Source organism: Schistocerca piceifrons, chromosome 3, assembly GCF_021461385.2.
Source record: "Schistocerca piceifrons isolate TAMUIC-IGC-003096 chromosome 3, iqSchPice1.1, whole genome shotgun sequence".
In the NCBI taxonomy this organism is placed as follows: Eukaryota; Metazoa; Arthropoda; class Insecta; order Orthoptera; family Acrididae; genus Schistocerca; species Schistocerca piceifrons.
This window is the reverse complement of record NC_060140.1, coordinates 362,421,235-362,448,989: the sequence shown is the minus strand read 5'-3', so window position 1 is coordinate 362,448,989 and position 27,755 is coordinate 362,421,235. Positions and strand designations below refer to the sequence as shown.

Here is a 27,755-nt window from a genome sequence, read left to right as displayed (position 1 = left end):
TGTCAAATAAGCCGTCAGCGAGAGAGAATATGTCTGCAAACGTATGTAGAACGAAACTGAAAATTACTGTTAGCATCGTGATTTCAAATTCACATGCAGCAATACAAGCTTCCTAGTCCAAGCTGTGTGGCTCTACTACATTCTGGTAAAGTGAAAACAGTTCAAAGCGATAATAGGTTTTCATGAAACGGAATGCAAAACTCCACTGCGTGGGAGGCATTTTAGGCAGTCGTTTCGTTACTTATTCACCTACAATCAAGGTACTTTATGTTGACTTGCAAGCAAAAATAGTGAGGCTATTCAAAGAAGAAAAAAAAATCTAAATTCGTTGATCTTTGAAACTGCTTGCAGTAGCACTGAATTGAGTCCACAAGAGAAACAGTGGTAGAAGATTGCAGTAGAAAACGTGTTTATCACTTTCGACTACAATTCATTCAAATGGCCATCCAACTGCAGCTCCATTGTAGCCCTGAGCATGTTCATCAATTTGAGAAACGGAAGAATGCAGTGAATGATGTTTCAGCTTTTCTTCATGTTCACTGATAAGATGTATTAGTGAAACATAACTGCATTTATTCGGATTTTGTGTAGTATGGCATCGTGATGGTCACGAACTGCTATTGTCAAGTTGGATACAAAAATCCGGTATAGAAGATTTCCAGTTGTGGTACATGATTCAGTTACAGATGTACCCACCCTGTAATATATTCTGTCTTGAAAACTGCGGACAGTGGAGTTGTGCAATAGTTTCATATTCACACTGCCGTCTCTCTGCATGGATTTCCACGATTTCGCCACTTGGTAGTAAGATGCACAAGGGATTGATTGTTTAGGTACCCACCAATAGCAGCATAACTATACAATGGCTATTATAAACTGTTACGGCTGTTTATGGCGTTAAGATATCAAAAGTATTTACATTTGTAATTACTCATATGCCGTCACTTCGAGTGTGTTTCCATAGCAAGGAAAAAAAAGAGAGAAAAAGAAATTACTTTAGTTGTTATAACTTCACGGGAAGACCCTCAGTCGGTTGACTGGGGATCCTAATGGTCGAGAATAGCCGGTAGCCACATATCACGGAGCTCCAGCTGCCGTGTGTACAGACCGTTCGGAGACCATCAGTCCTTGCCTGGTTTTTAACTCATAGTGAGGGTGAACTTATAATATCTGAGAATCATGACAAACCGGTAGTGCTAATGCAAAGCTATGAGGGTGTGCTGAAAAATAATGCCTCCGAATTTCTTATGTAAGACCTGCAGAATTTTTTTAATATAATCAAAGTTATGAACATTCTGCATCTTTTATCTTTACTTCTACACGTTTACAGCTCTCTGCCGTAAGTGGGCTGCTAATTCTATCGAGTAACATGGCAGTGCGTGAGAAATAGCTTGTTGTAACCGAATTTCGAATTCGGAGAATTCTTCCACACATGAAGCACCCCACCCTTCAGCATGACGATACCAGACCTTCGCTACGATATCTGCAACAATCCAACACCTTGGGTTCACTGTCATCAATCATTCTCCTTACAGTCCCGACTTCGTCCCATCCGATTTTCATCGTTTCAAAACCTTAAAAATGGTTTCGAGGAGTACACTTCCACGGTGATGAAGCGATGCAAGCAAAGGCAAGGTTGTAGTTCCGTCAACAAACATACTGCAGCGAAAATGTGTTCGTCGCCGGACTGACTACGCTGAGATGTACATACGTGAGCATGAAGACTAAAGATGTATTATGTTAATAAAGTTCTTTTTATTCAGAAAGCTTTAAGAGTTTACAGAAAAAGATCGGAAAATTACTTTTCAGCGCGCCCTGGTAATGTATAGCACTGAATTTGTCAACGTAAGTAAGGAATGCGTTTAAACTTTAATGTTTCCAATAGTTTTGCCATTGCTTCCAGTTTAATGTTTCCAATAGTTTTGCCATTGTTTCCTGTTTATGCTGAGTAACCAGTGCTTACTTTATTCTTATGTCAATTCGGGCCATGCCACTGAATAAATTCTTAATATTTTTTATGTATCGGTTATGAAAAACAAAAAACACCGACAATCTTTAGGACCAAGTTTTTTACAGCAAACAAAAAAAGATACCTCTAGTGAACAAGGCGTCTAAAGCGCATACCTTAAGACATATGGACACTTGTTCATCTTCGATACTGTGAAATGCATCTCATCTACTGGAAACTCTTTGCTTTTCACGGTATGGACCAAAACAAGGAACAAGCCTCTAGAAAACCTGGGCTCCAAAATGCATACCCTAAGAGCTATGAGAATTTGTTTAGTAGAAGAGATACGCTACACACCAGCGAAGATGAACAAGTGCTCATGTTTCTTAAAGCATGCATTATAGACCCATGTTTAAAACACAGTTTTTTCTTGTTTTTGTCCATAGTTATTCCTCCCAAAATATAGAAAATAAAGACCATACAGTAGAAGAAATGTGTTTTGTAGTTTTGAGGATGAACAAGTGCTCATTCCTCTTGAGATACCAGGCGAGGTGGCGCAGTGGTTAGCACACTGGGTCTCGTATTCAGGAAGACGGCGGTTTAATCCGCGTCTGGCCATCCTGATTGAGGTTTTCCGTGATTTTCTTGAATCACTTCTGGGAACTGAAACAATGGTTCCTTTGAAAGGGAATGGCCAACTTCCTTCCCTAATCCGACGGGACCTATGACCTCACTGTTTGATCCACTCATCCAAAATCAACCAACCAACCTCTTGAGGTATGCGTTTAGAGATCGTATTTACTATACTACTTTTACATATTTCTGTATAAGGAACTTGTCCCTAAGGTTTGTCAGTGTTTCTTCAGGACACTTGTATTTCTCAAATATTTTTCCCTAAACTGTCTGATGTGGTGCACAGCGTGTTCAGGGCCTGAAGATAGTTGCCTTCCAGGCTTTTGCGTAATAAAACGAAACAAGGAGGGGCGAATGTATCTAAGAACGGAGAAGAAATCTGTCATTGGTGGAGACTTTGTCAGGCAGATTCAAATAGCATTATCTCGTGAGTTCTTAAAATGGTAAATTTACAATTAAAAATGTGTTATCGTTTATGTTAAACACAGATTGTAAATACTGACTTTATACGATTTTCTGAGCTACGCAATGATACATAATTATTAAGGATATAGGTACACAAAACCGAACAATGGCAATGTTCCTTGATGGGGGCAGGAGTAGTGGAAAGTGACGCAATTGCTCGCCCCTTATGAGTCACACGCAGGTGAGAGGTGGTGAGACATGCCAGCATGGCGTTGCACGCCCGCGCAAGCGCACGTTTGTGTGTGTGTGTGTGTGTGTGAGAGAGAGAGAGAGAGAGAGAGAGAGAGAGAGAGAGCGAGAGCGAGAGAGAGCGAGAGCGAGAGAGCGACGGGCGACGGAGAGAGAGAGCTTTGCGGTGGTCGGCGCAACCAGCGGGGGTCGTAGAAGCGGTTCGGCGAGCTACACCATGGCCACAGCCACACAGTACGCTATTGTCGTGTGTCGTGCTTCTTCTGCCGTTTTAGGGAATTCCAGCAAGCAACAAAAGCTACATCGACTCGTTTAGACTACATAGGAACAATTCTCAACTATAAAGCTTGCTGAAGTTCACTGAACCATACAGAGGTAAGCATCGCCACCGTCTTGGGAATCGACATGTAAATTTATGGCCTTGGTAAAAGACAATTTAGTAACGTCCAGTAACTATTTAGTGTTGGTTCCGAACTGTTTTTATGTTTTCTGGGAATATAGTGCCAAAACTCTCTGAACTATTGACCAACAGAATATAGTTTTGTGACCACTATCATTCGATAGTCAGGAGATAGGGGGTGTTACAAGTTCAACGGGAAATACCATCTGATATGCAATCCATAGGAGTTTCCAGACTAGAGATGTTGAGGCAGATTCAGATCTGACACTCAAAGCCAGAGTTTGCAGCCGTACTTCATCAGAAGTTTAGTTATGAGAAAACACCAAGCCTGGCGGTGCTATCGACCTATGCATGTTGGTTTTTGAATGAAGTGTCTGTATATTCGAATTAGTAGTTTTGCAGTACTGCAGAAGCGACTTGACTTAGCCAGTCCTGGTGTATGAACTCAAAGAACATGCCTCTTTATGCCTCAGACAAATACTCATTTGTATTTGGAAGAACACTTGCCCAGTGTTAAGAGTGGTATTTATTTTGCATTTATAAAATTATCATCCAAGGAAAACAATGTTGATGTCGATTTCATAGTGTCTAGGGTAATGCAGAATCAAGATGTTCACATTTAAGCTGTAGTTTACTTAACATCTTCAGAAATACCTAGTTTCTGGTAGAACCCGCTACAGGAATTTAATGTGCGAGAAGGTATCTTGTAATTTTTCAGGTTCACGGAAATCATTTATACTACTGTGCACATGCACTGAAGCACAAGTATTTAGAAATGTAATTGGAGGAAAATAAAGAGAGAGGAGGTTTACTGGGCAGGCATTAGGTGAAAAATAATCAACTATCAGTACATATTTCGAAGCAAAACTGTTATTATTTGCAGCTATAGCTCTTCAGTCGCTGTTTGTTTGTAAGTCATCAGTCATGTGACTAATTTGATGCCACTTACGTGCCAACTTCTTGATCTCACAGAGTCACTTGAAACCTACCTCCTGAATTATTTATTGGATATATTCCACTATCCGTCTTCCTCTACAGTTTTTACCCTCTACAGATCTATTTAGTACCATCCAGCTTACTCCCTAAAGTATTAACACGTTTCCTTTCATCTCGTCCCTTCTTCTTGATGGTGTTTTCCATATCTTTCTTTCTTCGTCAATGCTGCGGAGAATTTCCTCATTACTAACATAATCAGTCCTCCTGATTTTCAATATTTTCTATAGAACCATACCTCAAATGCTTCGATTCTCTTCTGTTCCTGTTTCCTGGCTGTCCAGATTCACAACTATAAAATACGTGCTAACAACGTACATTCTAAGAAACGTCTTCTTCAGATTAATTTTTCTTTGATACTAGTAGACTTATCAAGACCAGGAATGCTCTATTCGCCTGAGAAACTCTGATTTTTATGTCTTCCATGATTCGTACGTCATAGTTATTTTGCTTCCAAGATAGAAGAGTTCCTCAACTACGTCTATTTCGTGACCTCCAGGTTTGATGTTAAGTTCCTCGCTATTTTTATTTCTGCAACTTCTCATTACTTGTTTGTTTTCATGATATACTCTCAATACATATTCTGTAATTAGACTGTTCATTCCATTCAACAGTTTCTGTAAATTTTTTTCACTTTCACTGAGGACAACGATGTCATCAGCTAATTCTATCATTGATATCCTTTCACCATCAATTTTAATCACAGACTTGAACCTTCCTTTAATTTCTATAGTTCTTTCTTCAATGTGTAGATTGTAGAGCAGGGGAGAAAGGCTGCATCCCCGTCTTGCAACTTTTTTAATCCGAGCTCTTCGTTCTTGGAATTTCGGCGGTATTGTTCCCTCGTGGTTCTTGCACATGTTGTACATCACCCTTCCTTTCCTGTAGCTTACTCCTCTTTTACACAGAAATTCGAACATCTTGCGCAGTTTGACATTTCCGAATGCTTATTCTGCATGATTGACTATCCTATGAGCCTATCTAGATATTTCATTTTGGCTATAATTACCAACCACAAATTCGGAAGTGGCTCACTGGTGCCTTTACCTTTCCTAAAACCAAACTGTTTGTCATCTAGCACATCCTCATTATCCTTTTCCATTCTTCTCTATATCATTAATGTATGCACCGTGCATGCATGAACTGTTATACTGATTGTACCATAGTCCTCACAATTACCAGCACTTGGTCTCTTCAGAATTCTGTAGATGATGTTTTTCAGGAAGTCTTATAGGTTCTACACATGACCTTGAGTACTCGTTTCATGACAACTTCAACCAATAATTTTAGAAATTCCGATGCAATGTTGTATACTCCATTTTCCTTATGTGATGTTAAGTGTTCCAAAGTACTGTTACTCTGACTGTAATATTAGATTCCCTATTTCTTCCATATCGACGTCAGCTTCTTCTACTGTTACGTCATATGACCATTCCTTTCCGTGACAGAAGTCTTCGGTGTACTCTTTCCCCTATCCGCTCTGTTCTCGGTGTTTAGCAATGTAAATCCCATTGCGCTGTTAATGTTGGCAGCCTTACTTTTAATTTCACCGAAGGTTGTTTTGACATTTCTGTATGCTGTATCAGTCCTTACGATGAGCATTTATTTTTCAATTTCTTCACATTTTTCTTGCACTCATTTGGCTTTGACTTCTCTGCAGTTATTATTCATTTTGTTCCTAAGTGATCTATATTACTATATTCTGTCTTTCCGTGAAGATTTTTCACTTCCCTCTATCGTCGATAAATTGTATTTCTTCAGTTACCCAAGTTCTCTCCTCTGTTACATTCCTAATAACTGTGTTTGTTTTTCCCACAAATGTGATTGCACTTCTTAGAGATGTACATTCCTCTTCAACTGAACTGCCTACCGTATTATTGCTTATCGCAATATCCACGTGTTATCCTTTCTCAGTATTTCAGTAACCTAATTTCTCCTACACTGTTTCTTCCGTATGGTTCTCTGAAATCTCAGAGTACTCTTCATCATTATAGATCTGAGTCTATATTTGCTTCTGGATACGCAAAACAATCCAATTTAAGGTTTCGGAACCTCTGTCCGACCCTGATTTAATCCAGCTGTAATCTTCCCTTGTCTCCGAGTCTCATCCGTGTGTACCTGTATCTCTTGTGGTTCTTGAAAAGACTATTCTCCGGTAATAGTCTTTTGCTATTACCAAACACATATAACCCGTTACCCTTTCTTCTATCCCTTCCCCTACAACCGCATTGCAGTCACCTCTATTATTTGATCACCATCTTCCTTTACCTAGTACGCTGCAGGCTGGCACAGTGGCTAGCACATAGGACTCGCATTCGGGAGGAGACGGTTTAAACCCGTGTCTGGCCTTCCTGATTTAAGTTTTCCGTGATTTCCTTAAAACGCTTGAGGCAAATGCCGGGATGGTTTCCTCGAAAAGGCACGGCCGCTCTCCTCCTCCATCTCTCCCTAATCTGAGCTTGTGCTCCGTCTCTAATGACCCCGCTGTCGATCATGATCATACGTTAAACTCCTCCTCATCCTCCTTTTACGTAGAGAATTACTCGTTCAGTATCTCCATATGTTTTCTATAACTCTTCATCTTCTGTTTGTGACGCCGGCATATATATCTGAGCTACTGTCGTCGGCGTTGGTTTATTGTAGATTCTGATGAGGATATCCCTATCAGTTAACATTTCACAATAACTCACTATCTGCCCTACCTTTATACTAATAACAAATAGTACTGCAGCTATGTAATTTTTTTGCTGTTTATATCATGATACATTCGTCTGACTAGAAATTCTACTTATTTCCATTTCTCTTCACGGACATTCACTACGTCTAGATTCACACGTATCATATCACTTTCCAGGATTCCTAGCTTCTCTACTACGTTCAAACTTCTGACATTCCACGTCATGACTCATGGAATGCTACCCTTCCGTTGGTTACTCAATCATTGTGTCATGGTCACCTCCCCTTCTGTAGTCACCTACCAAAGCTCTGAGTCGTGGTCTAATACGGAATCTTTTGGCAATGGAGAGACCATCAAGGTACTTTTCCGGCCAAAGGCTACATGTCCTATGGATACATCTTATGTATCTCTAGTACTTTGGTTTCCATTGCCTTCTGCATCCTCACGCCGTTGATCAATGCAGATTCTTCCTCCTTTTAAGGGAGCTTTCCAACCCAAGGGCACGAGAACGCTCTTGACCTCTTTCCATTCCTCCACCCTCACCGACAAGGCCGCTGGAAGAACGAGAGTGACTTCATATGCTAGAAGTCCTGACCGCCATTGCTGATGATTTTTATCTGAAATTTCAGCAGTGGATAGGTGCGAACCATGGACCGAGGACACTTACATTATTTGTCACAGACGCTACTCCTAGTTCATGGCTCCTAGATAAGGTGCAAGCTGCTTATATCATGCTTATCACGTAAATAAGAAAAATTCCGTCTCGTGCAACTGAGTGTTTACTTTGTTTCTAGTGAAAGTGTTTTGCATGTTCATACTAGGCACCATCAGTTATTTTCATTTTTATATCATTTTTTAAATTATTTATGTGTTCTTCTGTAAGTTCTGTTTGCATATTACATTCCTCGCTGCAGATAACGTGTCATTTTGCACACTGTACATGGTGTTGTTCACACAACAATCTTAATTTAAGGATAATCAATAATAACCATCACTTGCATTCATATTTCCGCTGATAAAGTCACAGCAGTATAATGCTACTGGACGTAGCTGGTTTGAAAACTAATTATGAAAGAAAATTTCAAATACTTCGCTGGAGATAACAATGATTGGCCTTGGCACAGAGTTGTTTATACTCACACAAATGTGTCACTGTCCTTGATTAAATGTTGAACCTCAGAACGAGAGGACATTTGTTGTGACTGTTAACGATCAGTATTCCGGTGTGGAACGACGACATTTTCATGCTGTTTACAAAAAGTGATTTATCAGTTCTGCCTTCAACCTTTATCCTCGCGTTTCTTTAACTTCCGTAATTCAACACAAACACAAAAATACAATTTACAATCACCTCTTACAGTTATTATCAATTTAATCTTACGTAGTTGGCACAATAAGCTGCATAGAAAAGACGATCACTGTAATCTCAGGATAATTTCGTAACGATTAAATTCCAATGACTACGCTAATGTCCAGCACAGTGTAAATTACTGTTAACTGAGAATTGTGGTGGCTATAACACTGCCCCACGCCTATCACTGGACTTGTCCGCTTTTCTGTAGACGTTTCTGACCTTGTGCTCTAGATGGCTGTTGAATTAACATCTAATTATTGGTCGAGGAATGTCGTCAGAAGGTTGCTGCACTCCACGCGAACAACAAACTGCGTTAACAAGCTTCCGTGGTACGACTGAGAAGGGACAAAAAGAGCGGGCACTGTCGGGAAACTCGCTGCTTTGACCGCGCAGATTGGATGGAAATTAATCAACTCGTGACTAGAAAGCATGCGATAGCGTTTGTGCCCTGAGAATCATCTGCCGCGCCTGCCCGGTCTACACAGTTTCTGTGAGACTCACCTTTGATGTTTTGCGTTGTCATCCCCGGTATTGTGCTTGTGTGCTCCTTTTCACAATACGTGTGATATTCTGTGGTACTAACAAGGGCTCGTTGCTAAACCACAGTAACTTTGAGGTACAGGAGACTTGATTCCAAGCGGTTATCGACCCATCACCGTCGGCCATTTCCGTACTTACAGACTCGTCTTACAATTATTAACCTTAAAGTAATAAACAGGAACAAAAACAATATTATCTAAACTTATAACTTGTACTGGTTTTATGTAGGCTAGGAACGTACCTTATACTAAATCTATCAACCTATCGCTTGAGCCTTGTCCTGCAGTTACAGCCATCATTAATAGGATTTGGCATGTTAATGTGTAAAGGGGTGGCAGATGCCCTTCCTGCCGCCACCCCGTACCCATCGGGACGGAATTAGCGTACCCCAACTGTCTGTGTCGAGTGTAATCCATGGAATAGTGCGAAAGTGATCAGATGTTTGCTAGCCGTGTAACTGAGGCGGAACATGGGGAGCAGCCCGCTATTCACCTAGTGGGATGTGAAAAACCGCCTAAAAACCATATCCAGGCTGGCCGGCACACCGGCCCTCGTCGTTAATCCGCCGGGTGGATTCGATCCGGGGCCGGTGCGTCTACTGGAATGGAGGAAGCAGCGCGTTAGCGCTCTCGGCTACTCTGGTGATTCAACGTATCTCATACTAAATGCACTTATAAATATTTCGCGTGTGATAGCTTGTAAACACTTCTAAATTCCAACATCAATAACACGTCCGACACTGTCAAGGAATCAAGTAGGACAGGAGAAACAGAGTAGCCCAGGACAAGAGAGTATTCGTTGCAAAAAAGACTACTAGAATCTATTATTAGCTTAATTTGAGAAACAGGGTCTGAGAATGTTCATTTGGAGCACAGTATTGCACGGAAGTGAACCACGAGCTTAGGGAAAGGTTAAAATGAGGTAACTGAGGCGTCGGAGTTGCAATGTTACCCAAGGGGGCCGAAAATTAAGCTGACTGATGGAGATAAGAAGGCTCTCCGCACAATCTACAAGTGGGAGAACTACTAATATTAAATGTAAGGGACCTATGAATAAAGTGTAGAGTCAAAAGACGACGATGTAGGGAACTGGAACGCTAGAGAGAAAGCGCTAGCGAGCTGTTAGAGGCATGAGGGTTTGGAGTCCTGGATAATCAGTACCATTTATCAAGGTACAACTGAATTAAAGACATTAGCTGCCAGTGGACACTGATTTATAACAACAGGGTAAAATGAAAATTTGTGCCGCATCGGGATTCAAACCCGGGCACAAATTTTCAATTTGCCTCATTGATAAAAACCAATGCCTACTGGCAACTATTGTCTGGCCTCATAGTCGCTGCAAGATCATCATGGTGTTTGTTTTTTGGGATTAGTCTGAAAAAACAGACACCACATATCTAAACACTATTTATTGCATGACAGGGATGATGTTGTTGTTGTTGTGTCCCTTAGCTGCAAGACTGGTCTAATGCTGCTCTCCACGCTGGTATATCCTGTGTAAGCCTCTTCCACTCTAAATAAATACTTTCACCAATATCGGTATGAACCTCCCTACTTCATTATTCTCTAGTGTCACTCTGAGAAAACAATAATATAACACACTGTTGACGCTGATCACACCCGTAGAAGAGACAGACGGTTCTCTTCTTTAGAGAGGAAGGGGCAGAAGCACAGTTGTGCTATCGAGGCAGCCGATGCCGAAGCGTGTTTACAGTGGTCCCTCTACGTCAGAGCGGACCACGTCCAAGATCGTAAGGACCACCACTGATCCCCCATACTCCTCGCGCCGACCGATCATTCTAGGCTGCTCGCCGCCGTGTTTGAGGTTCGCTGTTTGTCCCGTGCTGATGGAGCGACAGCGGCGGTCTGTGGTGGAGCCCATCAGCCCCCTCTCCCATGCGTGTGTGTGTGATTATGTGTGTGTGTGTGAGAGCGCGCGCTTGCTTGTCTGTGTCTGTGTGCGTCATATGAGGCAAAGCCGATGTGAGAACGTTTGGCTTCCACTAATTGATCGCCGCAGAACACATTTAACAGCGGTGGGTGATGATCCCTCGAGCTGATTCTACTGCCATCGAAGACGTTATCGTGTGTGCAAACGTTATGCGGGACACGTTCGTCATCAATACGGTCATCACGAGGTTAGCAATGAATTCAAGTCATGCGTTATATGTCTGGACCTACGTCGTGTAATGTTTGTTTAATACTACGTGCTCATTGCCATTCTGTGGTATGTAGAGCCTAAAGACATTGAATGCAGCCACAATGTAGGTGAGTCCTTTTGGGTTAAATCACGACGGTTTCTCATTTCTCGCGCTTGATAGGCTGCCAGGAAAAATGATTACTTGCTGGTAGCAGGAGAAAGCAAAATCCGGACTGGCTCACCGTGTGGAGTCTCGGAAATATGCAGGGTTTTATGCAACACGCAAATCCTTGAAAAATAACGCAGAAGATTTTCGTACTCTCTAGGTCGCTAGGCACAAACTTCTAGTCCTACAGAAAAAATGAACAGGTTCGTTACATTGTAAATTTAATTTAGTTAAATTTTTTACTGGAGTTTGATTCGCTGGAGGTCACAGTTTTCACGTTACTCAACAAAAACACATTTGAAGGTAACTTTTGAAATTTTTTCTTGAATAATTCAAAAACTACGACCTCTAGAAAAAACAAATCCTAGTACAAAATTTAACTACATCAAACTTCCTACACAAATGTCCTCTTCGGTTTGCTGTATAATTAATAGTTCAGGTGTAGCGAGTGACAAAGTATGAAAATCCTGAGAGTAGTATTTGAAGGCATTGTGGTTTGAATGAAACTCATAGACAGGGGCAGCTCAATCACCTTGAATTATTATTTGGTTTAGGGAAGCTTTTCCGACAATGTGAGATATTTTGAAGTTAAGAGTTAGTAGTCGCTCAAAGCTAGCGAATTGGCGTATTTTTGCTCTGTACACGTGTGTCATACGTAACTTTGACAAGTATTTATTGTATGTTTAAAATAAAAAAGGAAGGAAGTATACTGAAGACAAGATCATACGTCTAACTTCGTACACATACACTCAATTGGCGGGAATGTAAATGATCAGAGGTTGATCGGCCCGCAGAGTGTATTAGGTATGTTCGAGTATAGTTGTTACGAGGCCTAGTAGGTATATAAGAGGGGTGAATAGCTTCAAATGGTGAGTGATCACTGTGAAGGATACGGAAGTCCAGCGAATTCATATGATACATCAGCAACTCACAAAGTTTGAAAGCGGGCCTCACTGTGGGTGTTCATTTGGCCGTCTGGTCGAATTGAATAATTGGCAGATTTTTAAGTATTGAGACAGTTTCCAGTGTTGTAGTGTATGGGAAAGTGAATGCAAGCATACTCATCGCCATAGTTACAGCCGCCTACGTCTGACCACAACAAGAGACGATACTGTGCACCACCAACATCGTAACACCTCAAATCCGCGCCTGCGCCAAATGTATAGGCTGCCGTTAACACTACAAGAAAAACGGCGTTTTTGCTTTGGGGCAGTATCCAGGAAATGTGCCAACGGCCTTGCCGCAGTGGTAACACCGGTTCCTATCAGATCACCGAAGTTAAGCGCTGTTGGGCTGTGCTAGCACGTGGATGGGTGAACATCCGGTCTGTCGTTCGCTGTTGGCAAGCAGGGTGCACTCAGCCCTCATGAGGCAAACTGAGGAGCTACTTGATTGAGAAGTAGTGGCTTCGGCCTCGTAAACTGTCATACGGCCGGGAGAGCGGTATGCTGACGACATGCCCCTCAGTATCCGCATCCAGTGACGCTTGTGAGCTGAGGATGACACGGTGGCCGGTCGGTACAGTTGGGGCTTTGAAGCACTGTTCTGATGGAGTTTAGTTTTTTAGTAAGAAGGAAATAAGGACTACGAATGGCGTCACATTGCCTTCAGCCATGAACTGCGGTTCCGAAGTACCGTGGGTGACCAACGCCGGCAATTACGGCATCGAGCTGCAGAGAACTGTCATTACTCTAATGCTCCGGAGAACTACAGCGATGCTACTCCTGGTGTCATGGTGTGGACAGTCATTGGATATAACTTTAGGTCACTGCTCGTACTGAATGACGAACTCTGACGGCACAACGGTACGTTATGGATACCCTGTATCCTGATTTGATACCTCTCTTGTAACAATATCATGGTACCATTTTTCAAGAGGAAAATATTCGTCCACATACGTATAACACGTGTGGGTCAAGTTTGCACGTCAACTCCGTCGCAGTGCCAGTACCCACGTTGTCAAGGACCATTTACAACCGTTATGAGTCAGCTATCCTCATGAGATAATGAACCGGCTTTACGGCACCACTTCCAACCGAATTAGTGAATGTATCCTGCCCAGAGGGGATGCAAAAGTCGTGCTGGTAAGTGGGCTCATACTGCCAAGTTCTTTGTAAACATGATTCGATTCTGCAATCACTGAAATACCATCAGATACCCTCACATACCTTAATTTCGTTTCCTCCTCCACTTCTGGGTGCTGAACTTCTTTTCTCAGTCGGTATGTTTGTCATTAATACGTTGATTTCACTTACAGTGTCATGTAAGAGCTGACCTCCCAATGTAATACTCAAATTATATCTTTTATATTCTCCAATTCGTACACCCAATTCCAATCTGTCAGGTGAAACTTAATGTACCGATCTGAAAGTAGTAGATTCGAACAGGAGGCAAGCTGCATGCTTGCAGTCGTTACACGAGTATTTCTCGCATATCACGAATATTGGAAGCTGGCTGTGTTGCTTCCATGTATGGCAATAAATATTCATCACACTAATTTTGATCACGCGTCTTGTATTTTTTCAGCCTATAGCTCACGAACTACCTGCTGAGGCCAGGATATCGCCTCGATATCGACATTTCTGAAGCAGGAAACTCTTTTGGCGCTAGGAAAACGTGTGGTTTTGAGGAGAGCACTTAACGATCACTTTCGGCGGAGCAAAAACGCAGGTATCATCTTCGTGTCAACATACCTGTTGACCACGAAACAAAGAGGACCTATTGCTGATGAGGTGCACAGAAATCTGTGTGTAGCAAAATCCTCATTTTTTCTTAAAGATGTCTCCCGAAAGACTTTCAATCATTTCTATTGTTTGCTTTATCTGCTGAAATTTAGGCCACATTCTTGAAATGTTTAAGTCACGGAGTTTGGATTAATTTGTTTCCGCGAATCTTAGCGTGCTTAGCGACCAATATTTCGACTCGTGTTCCAGCCCATATAGACGTTCTTGTTTCTGTTATTCGTTCCTTTTATTCTCTTACAACCGTTCTCGATACATTTTTCAATCCTTTTTTTTAAAATTATACTTATTGATTGTCTTAAGTATTCCGCCATGTGTTTTCTTACGTTGTGATTGGAAACACTAGTGCGGAAGTTCGTCTCAATGTAGATTAATTTTAAACAGCCTTTACCAGTTTCACACAGCCGCTGCACTATCTTCCTCAATCACTGGATGTCTTTTCCCGTGTCACGATTTCGCTGTTTTGTAATAGATGATCTACTTGTACGTAGCATTGCGCATACCGGATGCATCAGTATTATGTCTTACAACATATGAGGTTTGTCGCTGCAGGAAAATTCGGGTCAGGTGCACAGCATTCCATTGCGCAAACTATAAGCTGTCGAGTCATTTCGAGGCTATTAAAATGATTGCTAACACATATACTTCAAGGTCCTTAATCAGTAGAAAAGCACTGTCGGTTCTTAATAAGCAAGTAAATGTAAGTTTCTCTAAACAACCAGTAAGAAAGCAAGTAAAAATCACGTAATTTTTAGTAGGTAGTGCGTATTACCAGCATGTTTCAGGATTCGACTCTTGTTTTAACGGTGACGAATTTCACGTTGAACTGCGTCTGAAGCAATTTTGCATCGTTGTGACCTAGCTATTAACATTGTCTTCCGGTACCCTAAAATACAAATAAATAAAAGTACCAGTTCTAGACAGAGAGAAAATCATCCAGCCCCACACGCCCCAGACAACTACACAACTACATACCCCTCATCGCCAGCCGACCCTCATTGAAATACAACTGTAAGGAGAGTAGAGCTACTACATAAATACGAGCCTGATATGATGCCCACAAAGCATACAAATAATTTTACTCTTGGCGGTTTCCACAGATTCACATTCCCATACGTCATGTACACGGTGATTATAATTATACTTTCGTTACTTGAGCCAGTGTAGATGGGCACTATTTACCTTACGATTACCCAACTTTATAGGAGTGATAATCAAACTGATCGCACCAGAATTTGCGTTGTTACTAGTGTTAGTGTTGTGACGTTCCGCTAGGCGCCGGTACTGCTACGGTGGCGTAGGGTTGAAACACAAGCATTAGTGTGCATTACAGTTGTAGACACAGCCGGCATGAACCTGGTCAAAGTGAGCAGGGCATTACTCGTAGAGCTATTTTATCAAAGCAGTAGCAGAAATGTTGTTGTCATCGCGAGTATAGACGTAATAAAGGAATACAGTGAAGTCCTCTTTCCGCATCGGATTGAAGAATATGATTTGGAAGTACGAATTTACTGCTGATTTGGGAACTTCTCCTCGGAGCGGCCAATGGACAATAGCACTACCAATTGTTGAAGAAGGTGCTGTTGCCATGGCTGAGAATCCTGGACGCAGTATGCAGTCTTCAAGAACGGCACGATCTGTGTCACGACAGCGGAACCGTTCGTAAAGGGCTGTGAAGTATTGTGAAACAGCGTCCGTACACACTTCACATTACACATCAACTTTTTCCATGTAACGCTGGCATTCGAATAGACTTCGCTCTTACGTTTCTTGCAGGGGTGAAGTTGCCCCGCGGCCAACCGTACAATTTCAGCGTCATAACGCAACCCATTCTGAAGTTATAACGATTTTATTTCATATAGTTTAATAACTGTCACCCCATAGACGCTAATTTAAGTAGGGACTTTTTCTCCATTTTAGATGATGGAGAGATGTGAGCGGCTAATCTTATATACTTTCGTGTATTACGTGGATTCCAGCCTTACTTTTTTGGCTAGAGATTTTAGTGGGTTGCAGAGTGGCTAGATCATCCTTCTTATTCTAGCGATCAGTAGCCATCGCTATCTCTGGTGTTATTTTAATTCAGTTCCGGCTTTTTTATTTTCTAAATAGTTGTTGAAGTTTCATTATTTTGACGCTTTCATCCACACGCAACTCGGCAAATATTAGTATGGATGCAAAGGACCTCGCAGTCATTCGCCCAAACCGGCGAATTCTCATCATGATCTCCACGTAGAATATCTCTAAAGCAAAAATTGTAAACTGTAAACGGCAGCATTTTTAATAAAAATCATTTACCTGTCACGCATGTATTGGGGTAGTAAATGTAAATTATGACAGCCTAATGGTAACAAAAAATTATGTTTGGCGGAAAGAATATAGAAATCATAAAATCGGCTTGTTACTTCGTCGTGCATTTAGTAAAGCAGTGTCACACAGCATGATTCATCGGTCTGTATAACAACATATGCATGGTACATAATCGACTAGTCTAGGGAGGTGAGGAGAACGAAGCATTAATTAAACGCCATATTTAATTGTGTAGCTTCAACCAACAACATTTGAACTACCCTTCGCAGTATTAAAATCGGTTTGGGATGACCATAGACAGGAAGTAGGATTGATGCGCGACTAACTAACCGCAGTCCTGTTAGAAACAACTAACTGTTACTAGCAATAATTAGCGATTTATAATTCAAAATTTCATGAAAAATTCAGAAGAACGGAATGTATACGTTCTGATTATAGCAGGTAATGTCAGGAAATATGATGTAAACACGTAGGTGAATGCGGTAGTTTGTTCTAACATTTATGGAAACGCCATTTGTACGATACTCTGCTGCAGTATTACATGATCGCACTTAATCACACTAACTGACAATGAGACGATGTGATAAATGTTGACGTCACGACAAACAGCACACAACACTCGCTTAACAGCAGAGTTATATTATATGAAACTTGCTGATTTACCTTACGTTGTATGTAAAGTTATATAGAATGTGCCAAAGATCAAAACTAACTTTGCAGCAGGAAAAGTATCGCCTCTCATATGGCATTTAGCGACATTTTTTGATTCATTTTGATTCAAGCTTATAATGGTGCGACACACACTGTAATAAAACGAAAACTTTATCAGAATGGTAAAGAAAGACAGAAAGCATACGCTTTGCCAGTTTTTACGATCCTCATGGACGTTGTTGCATGTTATTTTAAATTAGACAATTTTCGACGGCCTCAGCACTGTGGGTAAGCCAATTTAAAACATAAGCTGTTAATGTTCTTGACGAAGAACTACACGATACTGAGAAAAAATCTGTAGCATTTGCGAGAAATACTTTATTCTACCATTTACTGCCACAGGTGTTGCCTTGTTTTAATGTACCTGAAGAACAGAAACAATGGTTGAAACAACATTCCGTACAGAATACTACAAATAAGAGTGCTTCCTGAAACAGGCAGAGTTATACTAAATACTGGCTGGTTTGTATGTTATTAAACTGAAAATGTGTTGACTGAAACAAATCAATTCTTCCTGACAACTTGATGAACAGGGTCAGTCAAAGAATGGCATTCAGTGAGGGCGATAGCGAAGTAATGAAGACAATGGGCTACCATATCGCAAAATATAGGCTGAAATCCGCCATCCTCATGCAAAAAAAAGTTATTTCTTTAGATCCCTTCAGGTGAATGTCGAAGTCATTCCTTAGACTAGCTGATCGCTTCGTAGTCTCCCTTAAATGAGATAGTGCGTAATCTACAGCCGTCCGTTAACAGGACTTTCAAGAGAAGCCTCTATTTTCCTGTAGAATGAGTTTCACTTTGCCATTTGGTGAGCATACGGTTGTAAGTGACTATCTATACAGAATACTTAATCCAGTCGAGGTAGGCACAATTAGAAATGGATTACGCATGTTCCTCTATTTCACAACCATTAGAATAATGGCTGACAGGTAAGCAATGTGCAAAGGAAAGTAGATAATTGTGTTCAATGGGTATTTTGCACTCGTTTGCAGCAACCCACTGCTTAAGGCAGTTAATTAATGTGTTGTTATGTAGTGCTGGTTATCTGAACTGCGGATTGAACGTTTTAGACGAAAGGATTTTACAGCGTGAATTGTATTCGCCAACATATGTAAATTGTTGTTGCTCATATTGTTTATGAACATCCTATATAAATTGTTATCAAAATATTTGTAACTATATCACTGAGAAACTGCAGTAAAATTAGTGTATAAATATTTTTTGCCTTGAGTTCTATAACGGGAAAATTTTCAGCCCCTTATTTGATGACATAAAACCCTTTCGCCAGTCTACTACTTACCTGAAATTTACAGTAAATTTATATTTAGCTAGTCATTGTCAATTTTAAAATGTATTTCGTGTAGTACTGATGGTGAAAATGCGAGGAAAAACGTTTTATCCAATTGTAACATTATTCTGTTAATGCGATAATACGTGACTTCCGTTTATTCTGCAGCTATGGTCCAGTACAGAACATTTACTCTATGAAAAAAATTGTAAGTGTGGGAGTAACAAGTGAAAGAGCAATCATGCTCAGTACTCGGATGAGTATGGACGGAGGATCACGAAAGCAGAGTTAATTAGTGAAAAATTAATTATTTAGTGGAAGGTAGAAAAATTTTTGTGGCAGTTGAAACAAAGAAGATTAAGTTGATCTCGGAGATACTTTATAGAGACAAAGAACACAGTAAAACCTGAGGAGGCGACAACAACTCAGAAATTTCGATAAGTGGTCGATTAATTATTGTTGTACTAACTTACCGGAAATTCAAGAGAAGATTTGGAAGCGGAAAACTATTTTGCAAAAGGTGAAGACTCTGAATATAGGAAGGAAAACAAGAACCAAGAGAGATGATTTTTTTCAATCACAGACTACGTCGGGAGGCAGAGCCAAAATATAATCGGTACTCAAAAAGCAAGAGCAACCTAATCAAAAAAACGTCAGAAAGGAGTGTGCTGTTTCTTAGCATCATACAGACCTGCAGTGATGTTACCGCCGTGTCAAGAGAGACTGCTATTATGCCCGTTCTTTGGATTGTGCGCCTATTGCGAAGTTGACAGCTGAGTTAGTTTAACCAGTGTAAGCACCAAATCTCGAAACATTTAAAAGTGATTACTAATAAAAGTGACAGATCGCCATTTAAAGCACATAATTACCTAGTCGTCACTGATGAGAGTGCTAAACAGTGTCTGCAATATTTCAGTACGGCATAATTAAGACGAGTATCCTACTCTGAAGCAGTCCCAAAATTTTACCAAGTGCATTCTACGTCTAGATTACAAGTCGTGACAGCAACAGAAATTTATTTTGCACTTTGTTTATTAATTTTCCTTATTCAAAAACAGCAACCATCGTCTTGCGATGGCCCAGCGATCGTCATATGCTCTGTGCCTGCGTCAGACAGCATCTAACTCAGGGAGTATGACGCCAGGTGAGGCAGATGAATATGCCAGTGATCTGTACAGTACGATAAATTTTGTTTTGCAACGTGTGAAAACAGTATTTTAAGGGAAGACGTATGAAAATAAATGCATTGGTATGTATAAGCTAATGTAACTCTTGCTGCCTGAGAGACAATTGAAACAAAATTTTGCACATGTTGTCATTTGGGTGTTCGCTTTATTTGCAATTTTTTAAATTTTTTGTCAAATAATTTGATAATGAAATTGCTGGATATTTTTAGAACACATGCTATCTCATGAGGAACTTTTTCTAAAATAATTACTTTTCATATCACTCTCGCAATTTGAATGGTTATTCTTAGTGGTCAGATAAACTAACCTGTTAACCACTTTTTTTAAATTTCATTCTTAGAACTCTGGCAATCAATTTATAAATTTATGCGCATGATATACTGCAATTTTTATTTCAAAATATTTTAAATAAATTTGCCCGTAATGCTCTTTGAGAAATTTTGTACACAGAAAGCTGTTTTTTAGTATTTAAAACTCTGTATCAAATTTCACCTTCAACGGTTCAGCAGAAAATGTTATACACTGAATGGTGTAAGTTGCGGGAAATGCAAAAGGAAAATTTTGTGAGGACTTATGTGATAGTAAAGTACCTCAGTGCTTGCCATAAGCATATCTTTCATCTTGTTGGTTTTCACGTAGCTCTTCTCTTCCAGTGTAATTGTTCTGTCAGACCTTCCGGCAGTATCCTTCACTGACATTTCGCAACTAGCAGTTTGCACATTATCAGTCTTCTTCAATAGCTTGCTGAAACTGTTTAACTAACGTAAATGACGAAGTCATTTTCTTGAAAAGCTTTCCGCTATATTTTGGCATTTATCGATAATTCACAAGTTCACAGATACTCGTGCTTCTTGCAGTAACTCCAGAACAATAAATGTTTATATTGGAACACCACACACAATAACATCATGCACGGATGGCTAACGGCAGACAAAGTTAACGCATCGTAAACTGGTTCAATGCCTTTTACACTCTTCAGATGCTTTTCTGACCTCAGGAACACAAAAAATAATCTCAAAAAAAGGACAGAGAAGTGTAAAAAAAGGGGACGTGACACTATACACTTATTGAAACAAGATGGATTCTATGTCATTTTCAGTACGAATTAAACTCTGAAAATTGGTGATATAATTTCTAACACGCCACAGTGTGACACGATGGCAAAAAAAGTAACATCACGTGGCATAAAAATGTAAAAAGTTCACTTTATAACTTCTTTGAGTTTCATATTCATAAATATTTTGCCAAAAACTGCTAGAAATTCTCATTTGATAATGCGATAGCTGAATTCATATTAAGCACTGCATTTTCATAAACAACTGATATTTTAATGGTTTACATTTATTGCACATTTCAGTTAGAGTATCTTACGAAGTGTCGTGGGGTAGCCGAGCTGTCTTAGGCGTCTTGTCACGGTCCGCGCGGCTTCCCCTCGTCGGAGGTTCGAGTCGTCCTTCGGGCATGGGTGTGTCTATCGTCCATAGCGTAAGTTAGCTTAAGTTAGATTAAGTAGTGTGTAAGCTAAGGGTCCGACGATGTCAGCAGGTTGGTCCCATGAGACCGTTCCACATATTTCCAATTTTTTTCTTATGAAGTAATGATCTTTCAGTAAACATTGATAAATGTTAGAGATTTACTCAATCTGATGTAACGATAATTCTTGTCTGCTAAGACGTTTTCAACAGCAAAATGTTGACTATAGATGTAGTTACATTTTTTAAGAGTGAGTGAGAGCGTGTGAGGTTCTTACTTTGCCCATCACAAATCGGTGTGAGGGAAAAGTTGGCCACAAATAAATTCTATAGAAATTATCGCTTGGCACAGCGGCCTCTTGTGTTAAGCTAAAGCTGACGAAAAGAGAAGCTAAAACTGACGCAAAGGTCCGTGGGCCTTTGAGATAATTCTAGTCATTAGTGTTCCGTTTATGTCTCACTGGGTATTGGTGAAATAATTATGTACATAGTACACTGAATTCTTACTATCAGTGGGATGGCGGTGCTCCGTTTTGATTTCTCTATTACAATTGATAGAAACTTTTCTTACATAGTCCACTTAGTAGGATTCGTGAAAGATGGTTTCTTTCCTTTCGAGATAACAGAGAGGTTAAGACTGTTTTAGTAAGAAGCTATTACTTGCATTTTAACTACAGTGCTAAGTAGCGAGAAATATTTTAAACTTACTCCTATAATAATAAACAACCAAGAACTAGTTATGGAGACATACGTACGATTAACGTTAAATGTAAAGTGCAGTTGGCTATTTTCACTGAATGATATTTAGAATAAACGCGTGTGTATTTTCGAGTTTGTAGTATATCGTTTGAAACCCACCTTGTTAACTGCGTACATACAGGTACGGCCTACGTAGTGTTGAAACGTGTGTGACTGACATGTCATTGTAACGACGTACCATCGTAATGAAATTATACGAGTGCAGGTACAACGTGCATGGTATTAATTTCTAGTATGTAGCGTAGGATGAAGTAAGTTATTTTATTGATACTATACTTCGTTTCTCTTAAGAATAAACCTATTGTAATCAAAGAAAAGCGCGATGATTGGTCAGGAGCCCTAAATCTGTACACCAGTGGTGATCCACTTGTGGAAATAGCTCCAACTTATGAATTAGATATCTTATTGTTGTGTAATTGTAAATGAAACTTTAGGAGATTCTGATGTATTAAGATCCATCAACATTTTTCTTAATCATACTTTAGCAACGTAATTTTTATTTCAAAATTCATGTATAGCTACAGTCTCCAAAAACGCTATTTGTGCTCTGTCACTCCGTTAATATGTGCTGTCAAAATGGATGACACTGCTTGCTTCGTAGCGAAGCACCGTAAATGCCGAGAAACAAGTTGTTCGTAATGTTTTTCACAAACCTACACAGAAAAATCAGCTCCGAGAAAGTAACAAATAGGAGCTCTTGCATCGACTATCTGCATGGCGTAATCGGTAGCGTCGCTGAAAAAATAATCGTGTATTCTATAGGGCAGCTGTTGGAATCAAATTGTAGTCTGTAATTTTTACTTTCGGTTTGAATACCAAGGTCATTTTAATATGAAGTTCATCAAATGTTTGTTAATTAACTCATACTTAACCATCGTTTTTGAAGAAAAATGCCCGTATTTAAGTTTCTAATGACGTATCGCACACAAAAATCATGTTTTCATTGCAAATATAAGTTGCAAAGTATCGATATTTTGTGGAAGTTTGCTAAAGATTGCTGAAGTTAAGAAAACATTTCCCAATCAAAATCTTTTAGAGAAAAATTAAAAGTCAGAGACTCTTTATTTGAATATGCATATTGCTTTGTAAGAAGTCAGAGAGATAAGCGTCGTAGAGACATGGAAAACAATAAATTTCAAGCCGTCTATCACGCTGTGCAAATGCTACATTTTTACAGTCGTCATCGTACCACTGCCATCTGAACACAACAGAACTGATATAGAGCCAAATTAAAAGATTTGTAGAGAGAAATAACAAGACATTTTAGCTGCCACACGTTCTGGAACTAATGCACGAAGCTTAGTGACACTTCACTGCTGGAAGATGACGAAATGCAGAAGAACACGTCATAAAAGAAGAGGAAAAACTGTGAACTTTTTGGTGCCTTGGGATTGTCTTGCTGATTGCCTCGTTATCAAAGTAGCAGTATTGAAAGTACCGAATTTCTCTGAGTCTGATACGAAAGGATTTTGTGAGAAATTAGCAGTGCGGTTTTACCCCACGCGTAGCTCATGCAGAAAAATTACCCTTTTTAAAGTCAGAAAATTTCATCACTCTTGTTTTTACTTACAGTGCTATGTTACCTAAGATCAAGGGCATTTTACGCTCTCCGTCAGGTCACTAAGAAGCGTATCGCCTGTGTTTTGTCGTATATAATATCCCTCTGTTTCAAAATCAAATGACATTCAAAGCTATATCTTTCCGTGATTGTCTCTTTTTACATTATTGCAACTGTTCACATCACTGCGGGTTAGTTCGATTACTTTCCGGGTCAGTGCTGTCCAAGTTGAAACTGCCGGTAAAGGTGTGCCCGTATCATCGCTGAGTCGAATTACCCGTAACGCACAGGATAAAACGTATACTCATTATCGTACCTAACTGCACTCGAAACAGGTAGGCTTGCGCTTCGCGTGAAACTAAATCCAATGAAGTTCCAGTAAATACGGAAGGGTACATCAGTGTAATGTTTACATGACATTTATTCTTATGATGAACAGATTATAACGGACCGCGGTGGCCAAGCGGTTCTAGGCGCTTCAGTCCGGAACCGTGCGACTGCTGCGGTCGCAGGTTCGAATCCTGCCTCGGGCATGGATGTGTGTAATGTCCTTAGCTTAGGTTTAAGTAGTTCTAAGTTCTAGGGGACTTATTACCTCAACTGTTAAGTCTCATAGTGCTCAGAGCCATTTGAACCATTTTTGAACAGAGTATAACGATAAAATATAAGGGAAAACTTCACTTATGGTTCGCTAAGCGGAAGGCATACTAAGTTAGTATGTTGTCCTCTGTGGAAAGATTGATCAAAAGAATCACGTGTACACAGCAGTTATCACAACGAATTACAACCAGATTTGAACATCATTACAGCAACACTTTCTACGAACAGTCAGTTTCTCGACAGTACCTAACCACTAATTTCTGTTCCTCTCTAATCTCTTCATTTCAGGGTAATTCTTATACCATACATCCTCTATTATTTGTATGATGTATTCCAATATTCATATTTTCCCTGACGTTTTTGTGCTCTGTGACACGTTTTTCTACTGCATAAGTACACTACTGGCCATTAAAATTGCTGCACGACGAAGGTGACGTGCTACAGACGCGAAATTTAACCGACAGGAAGAAGATGCTATGATATGCAAATGATTAGCTTTTCAGAGCATTCACACAAGGTTGGCGCCGGTGCCGACACCTACAACTTGCTGACATGAGGAAAATTTCAAACCGATTTCTCATACACAAAGAGTAGTTGACCGGCGTTATCTAGTGAAACGTTGTTGTGATGCCTCGTGTACGGCATGCCGTCCTGGATCCCAAACCTCTCGATCCCTGAGACAACAGTTGGGGACATTTGCAAGACAACAACCATCTGCACGAACAATTCGACGACGTTTGCAGCAGCATGGACTACCAGCTCGGAGACCTTGGCTGCGGATACCCTTGACGCTACATCAAAGACAGGAGCGCCGGCGATGGTGTACTAAACGACGAACCTGGGTGCATGAATGACAAAACGTTATTTTTTCGGATGAATCCAGGTTCTGTTTACAGCATCACGATGGTCGCATCCGTGTTTGGCGACATCACGCTGAATGCAAGTTGGAAGCGTGTATTCGTCATCGCCATACTGGCGTATCACCCGGCGTGATGGTATGGGATGACATTGGTTACACGTCTCGGTCACCTCTTGTTCGCATTGACGGAACTTTGAACAGTGGACGTTACATTTCAGATGTGTTACGCCCCGTGGTTTTACCCTTCTTTCGATCCCTGCGAAACCCTACATTTCAGCAGGATAATGCACGACCGCATGTTGCAGGTCTTGTACGGGCCTTTCTGGATACAGAAAATGTTCGACTGCTGCCCTGTCCAGCACATTCTCCAGATCTCTTACCAATTGAAAACGTCTGGTCAATGGTGGCCGAGCAACTGGCTCGTCACAATACGCCAGTCACTACTCTTGATGAACCGTGGTATCGTGTTGAAGCTGCATGGGCAGCTGTACCTGTACACGCCATCCAAGCTCTGTTCGACCCAATGCCCAAGCGTATTATGGCTGTTATTACGGCCATTGGTGGTTGTTCTGGGTGCTGATATCTCAGGATCTATGCACCCAAATTACGTGAAAACGTAATCACATGTCGGTTCTAGTATAATATATTTGTCCAATGAATACCCGTTTATCATCTGCATTTCTTCTTGGTGCAGCAATTTTAATGGCTATTAGTGTAATTTCGTGATGTGTTAACGAACATTATCGTGAGTCTCCTTCGTCGATGGATTTTCTGGAATGGTACTGCAGGTTTTCATGTTCCAGTGCCTCTCAATGTTTGCCGAGATGAGAACCGCGAATGTGTCTGACAGTACACATGGCTGCCCCTACCTATTCGTTTCACGCAACTAAACATGACATAGCAATATTGTAGGACCGTTCTCCACGCAGGTGTGAAGAACGTTGTTAAAATGCCTCAGAATAACTAATCAAGTATACGAAGACGTCTTAGACCTATTGTACAAATTTTGCTTATGAAACTACTTAAGCACATTAACGTGGTAAGGCATTTATTAATTTTTTCATTATATTGTATGCTGAGACGTTGGTAGTTAATGCTTCCCATTTTGGCATCTCCTTTTAATGTTTTTTGATTTCCGATGGTGAAACTTAACAAAGCAATATTTCTGAACGGTTTGCGACAGATTTAATACTATAAACGAAATAACCTTACACAGACACCCAACACATGCACGACTATGTCGCTAATTTCACCAAGAAAGGCTGAAGACACTTTGATAAGTATGGCAGGAGTAAAATATATCTTGGTTCAAAAATACCGTGTAATTCATGGGCAACCCTCACATGCTACTTTTTACAGTATGATTCTGTTCGCAAACAGTCGCTCAAAGCTCAGAGAGGGAACATAACCGAGGAAGGTGGCGCAATGGTTACCACATAGGACGCGCTTTCAGGAGGACGGGTGTTCAAATTCTCTCCGGCTACCCTGATTTAGGTTTTTCGTGATTTCCTTAAACCTGCTTCAGGGCACGTTAGATTTCCTTCACACCATACTTCCCTAATCCGAGCTTGAATTCTGTCTCTAGGGAACTTGTCAACAGTATGTTAAATACTAATTTCGTCCTCTTGTTCCTCCTCCAGGGAACTTAAGATCGATTACGTGGATGTCGTCTGTTTGGATACCAATGCTGATACAGACGAAATCCTGGTTGCATAAAACGTCATCGGTAGGGTCAGCTGAATCACTCTCTATACAGACATACAGACCAATGTATCCATCAGCTTCAAAGTCAACTTTGTGGCCAAACATCTGCCGAATATATATCCAGCACTGAAGACAATATTAAGACATAGGTTTCCATGATTGCCACACACGTTTGGCCAAATTTAATTAATAACGATTTATTTTTTACTTGGCGAGAAAAAACTCTTTGACCTCTTCCTTTCCACTCTACTTGCTATTCGAGGTATTTGATCAGAGTGATTTCGATTACGTTGCTGTGGCGAAGTGAGACAGAGACCTGGTTTACAACTTTGTGAGAGGGACAAAGCAAACAGCGAGATCTCGTGGATCCACTCGTGGAGGTCGGCACGCACGGCACCGCACTGCGTCTTCCAGCGCTGCAGCTCAGGTGGGTTGTGGCGGGGGTAGGGGGGGGGGGGGAGGGAGGCGGCCGGAATGGATGGATTACCAGGGGTTGGAAGAGGCCATCAGAGTGGCGGCGCCCGCGGAAGGTAAATCTGGCGCTGGTGGCGCAGGTGGGCGCGCTCCCAGCCGCCGCCATTGTTCCCGCCATTGTTGCGCGCCGCCATTGTCGGTGACTGCCGCTGGCGGCTGGCGGCGCTCCATCCAGCCGCCGCTCCGTGCCGACACCTGCTGCTCGCCAGAAGAGAAGTAGTAGGCGCCTTCCTTCCGCCTCCTCTGTCTTGTTGGCGTCGCCATTGCCGACGCAGAGGATGTGGTAGGCAAGTACGTTCTCTGTCAGACCAGTGTAGCCTACGACACGGCAGCTAATTGCGGAAGCGAAGATATCGCTGTGGTGAACCACAAAATGAACGGTGCTGCGACTAACAAAGAACCCCTTCACCGCAAGGTCGCAAGTTCAGTCTTTAGTAGGACTCGTTTAAAAGTGTTATATTAACAGCTATGACGGGGAAAATACTAGCTGCTAATGACACACCATGTGCATCAGAAGGGCAACAGAAAATGTGTGACCGGGGATGCAGAAATTAACCTCCTACGGGATGTATGTATTACATT

General features: G+C 41.0%; 1 protein-coding gene across 1 annotated transcript in view; it reads right to left on the bottom strand.

Moving 5' to 3' along the window:
- Positions 1-27,437, bottom strand: part of LOC124788661 (carbonic anhydrase-related protein 10-like) — a 684,001-nt gene extending 656,564 nt beyond the window's left edge. The window contains exon 1 of the mRNA XM_047255937.1: positions 27,187-27,437. Within this exon, the coding sequence (XP_047111893.1) occupies positions 27,187-27,437 (251 nt within the window). The remainder of the gene's footprint in view (positions 1-27,186) is intronic.
- Between the last annotated feature and the right edge of the window lie 318 nt (positions 27,438-27,755).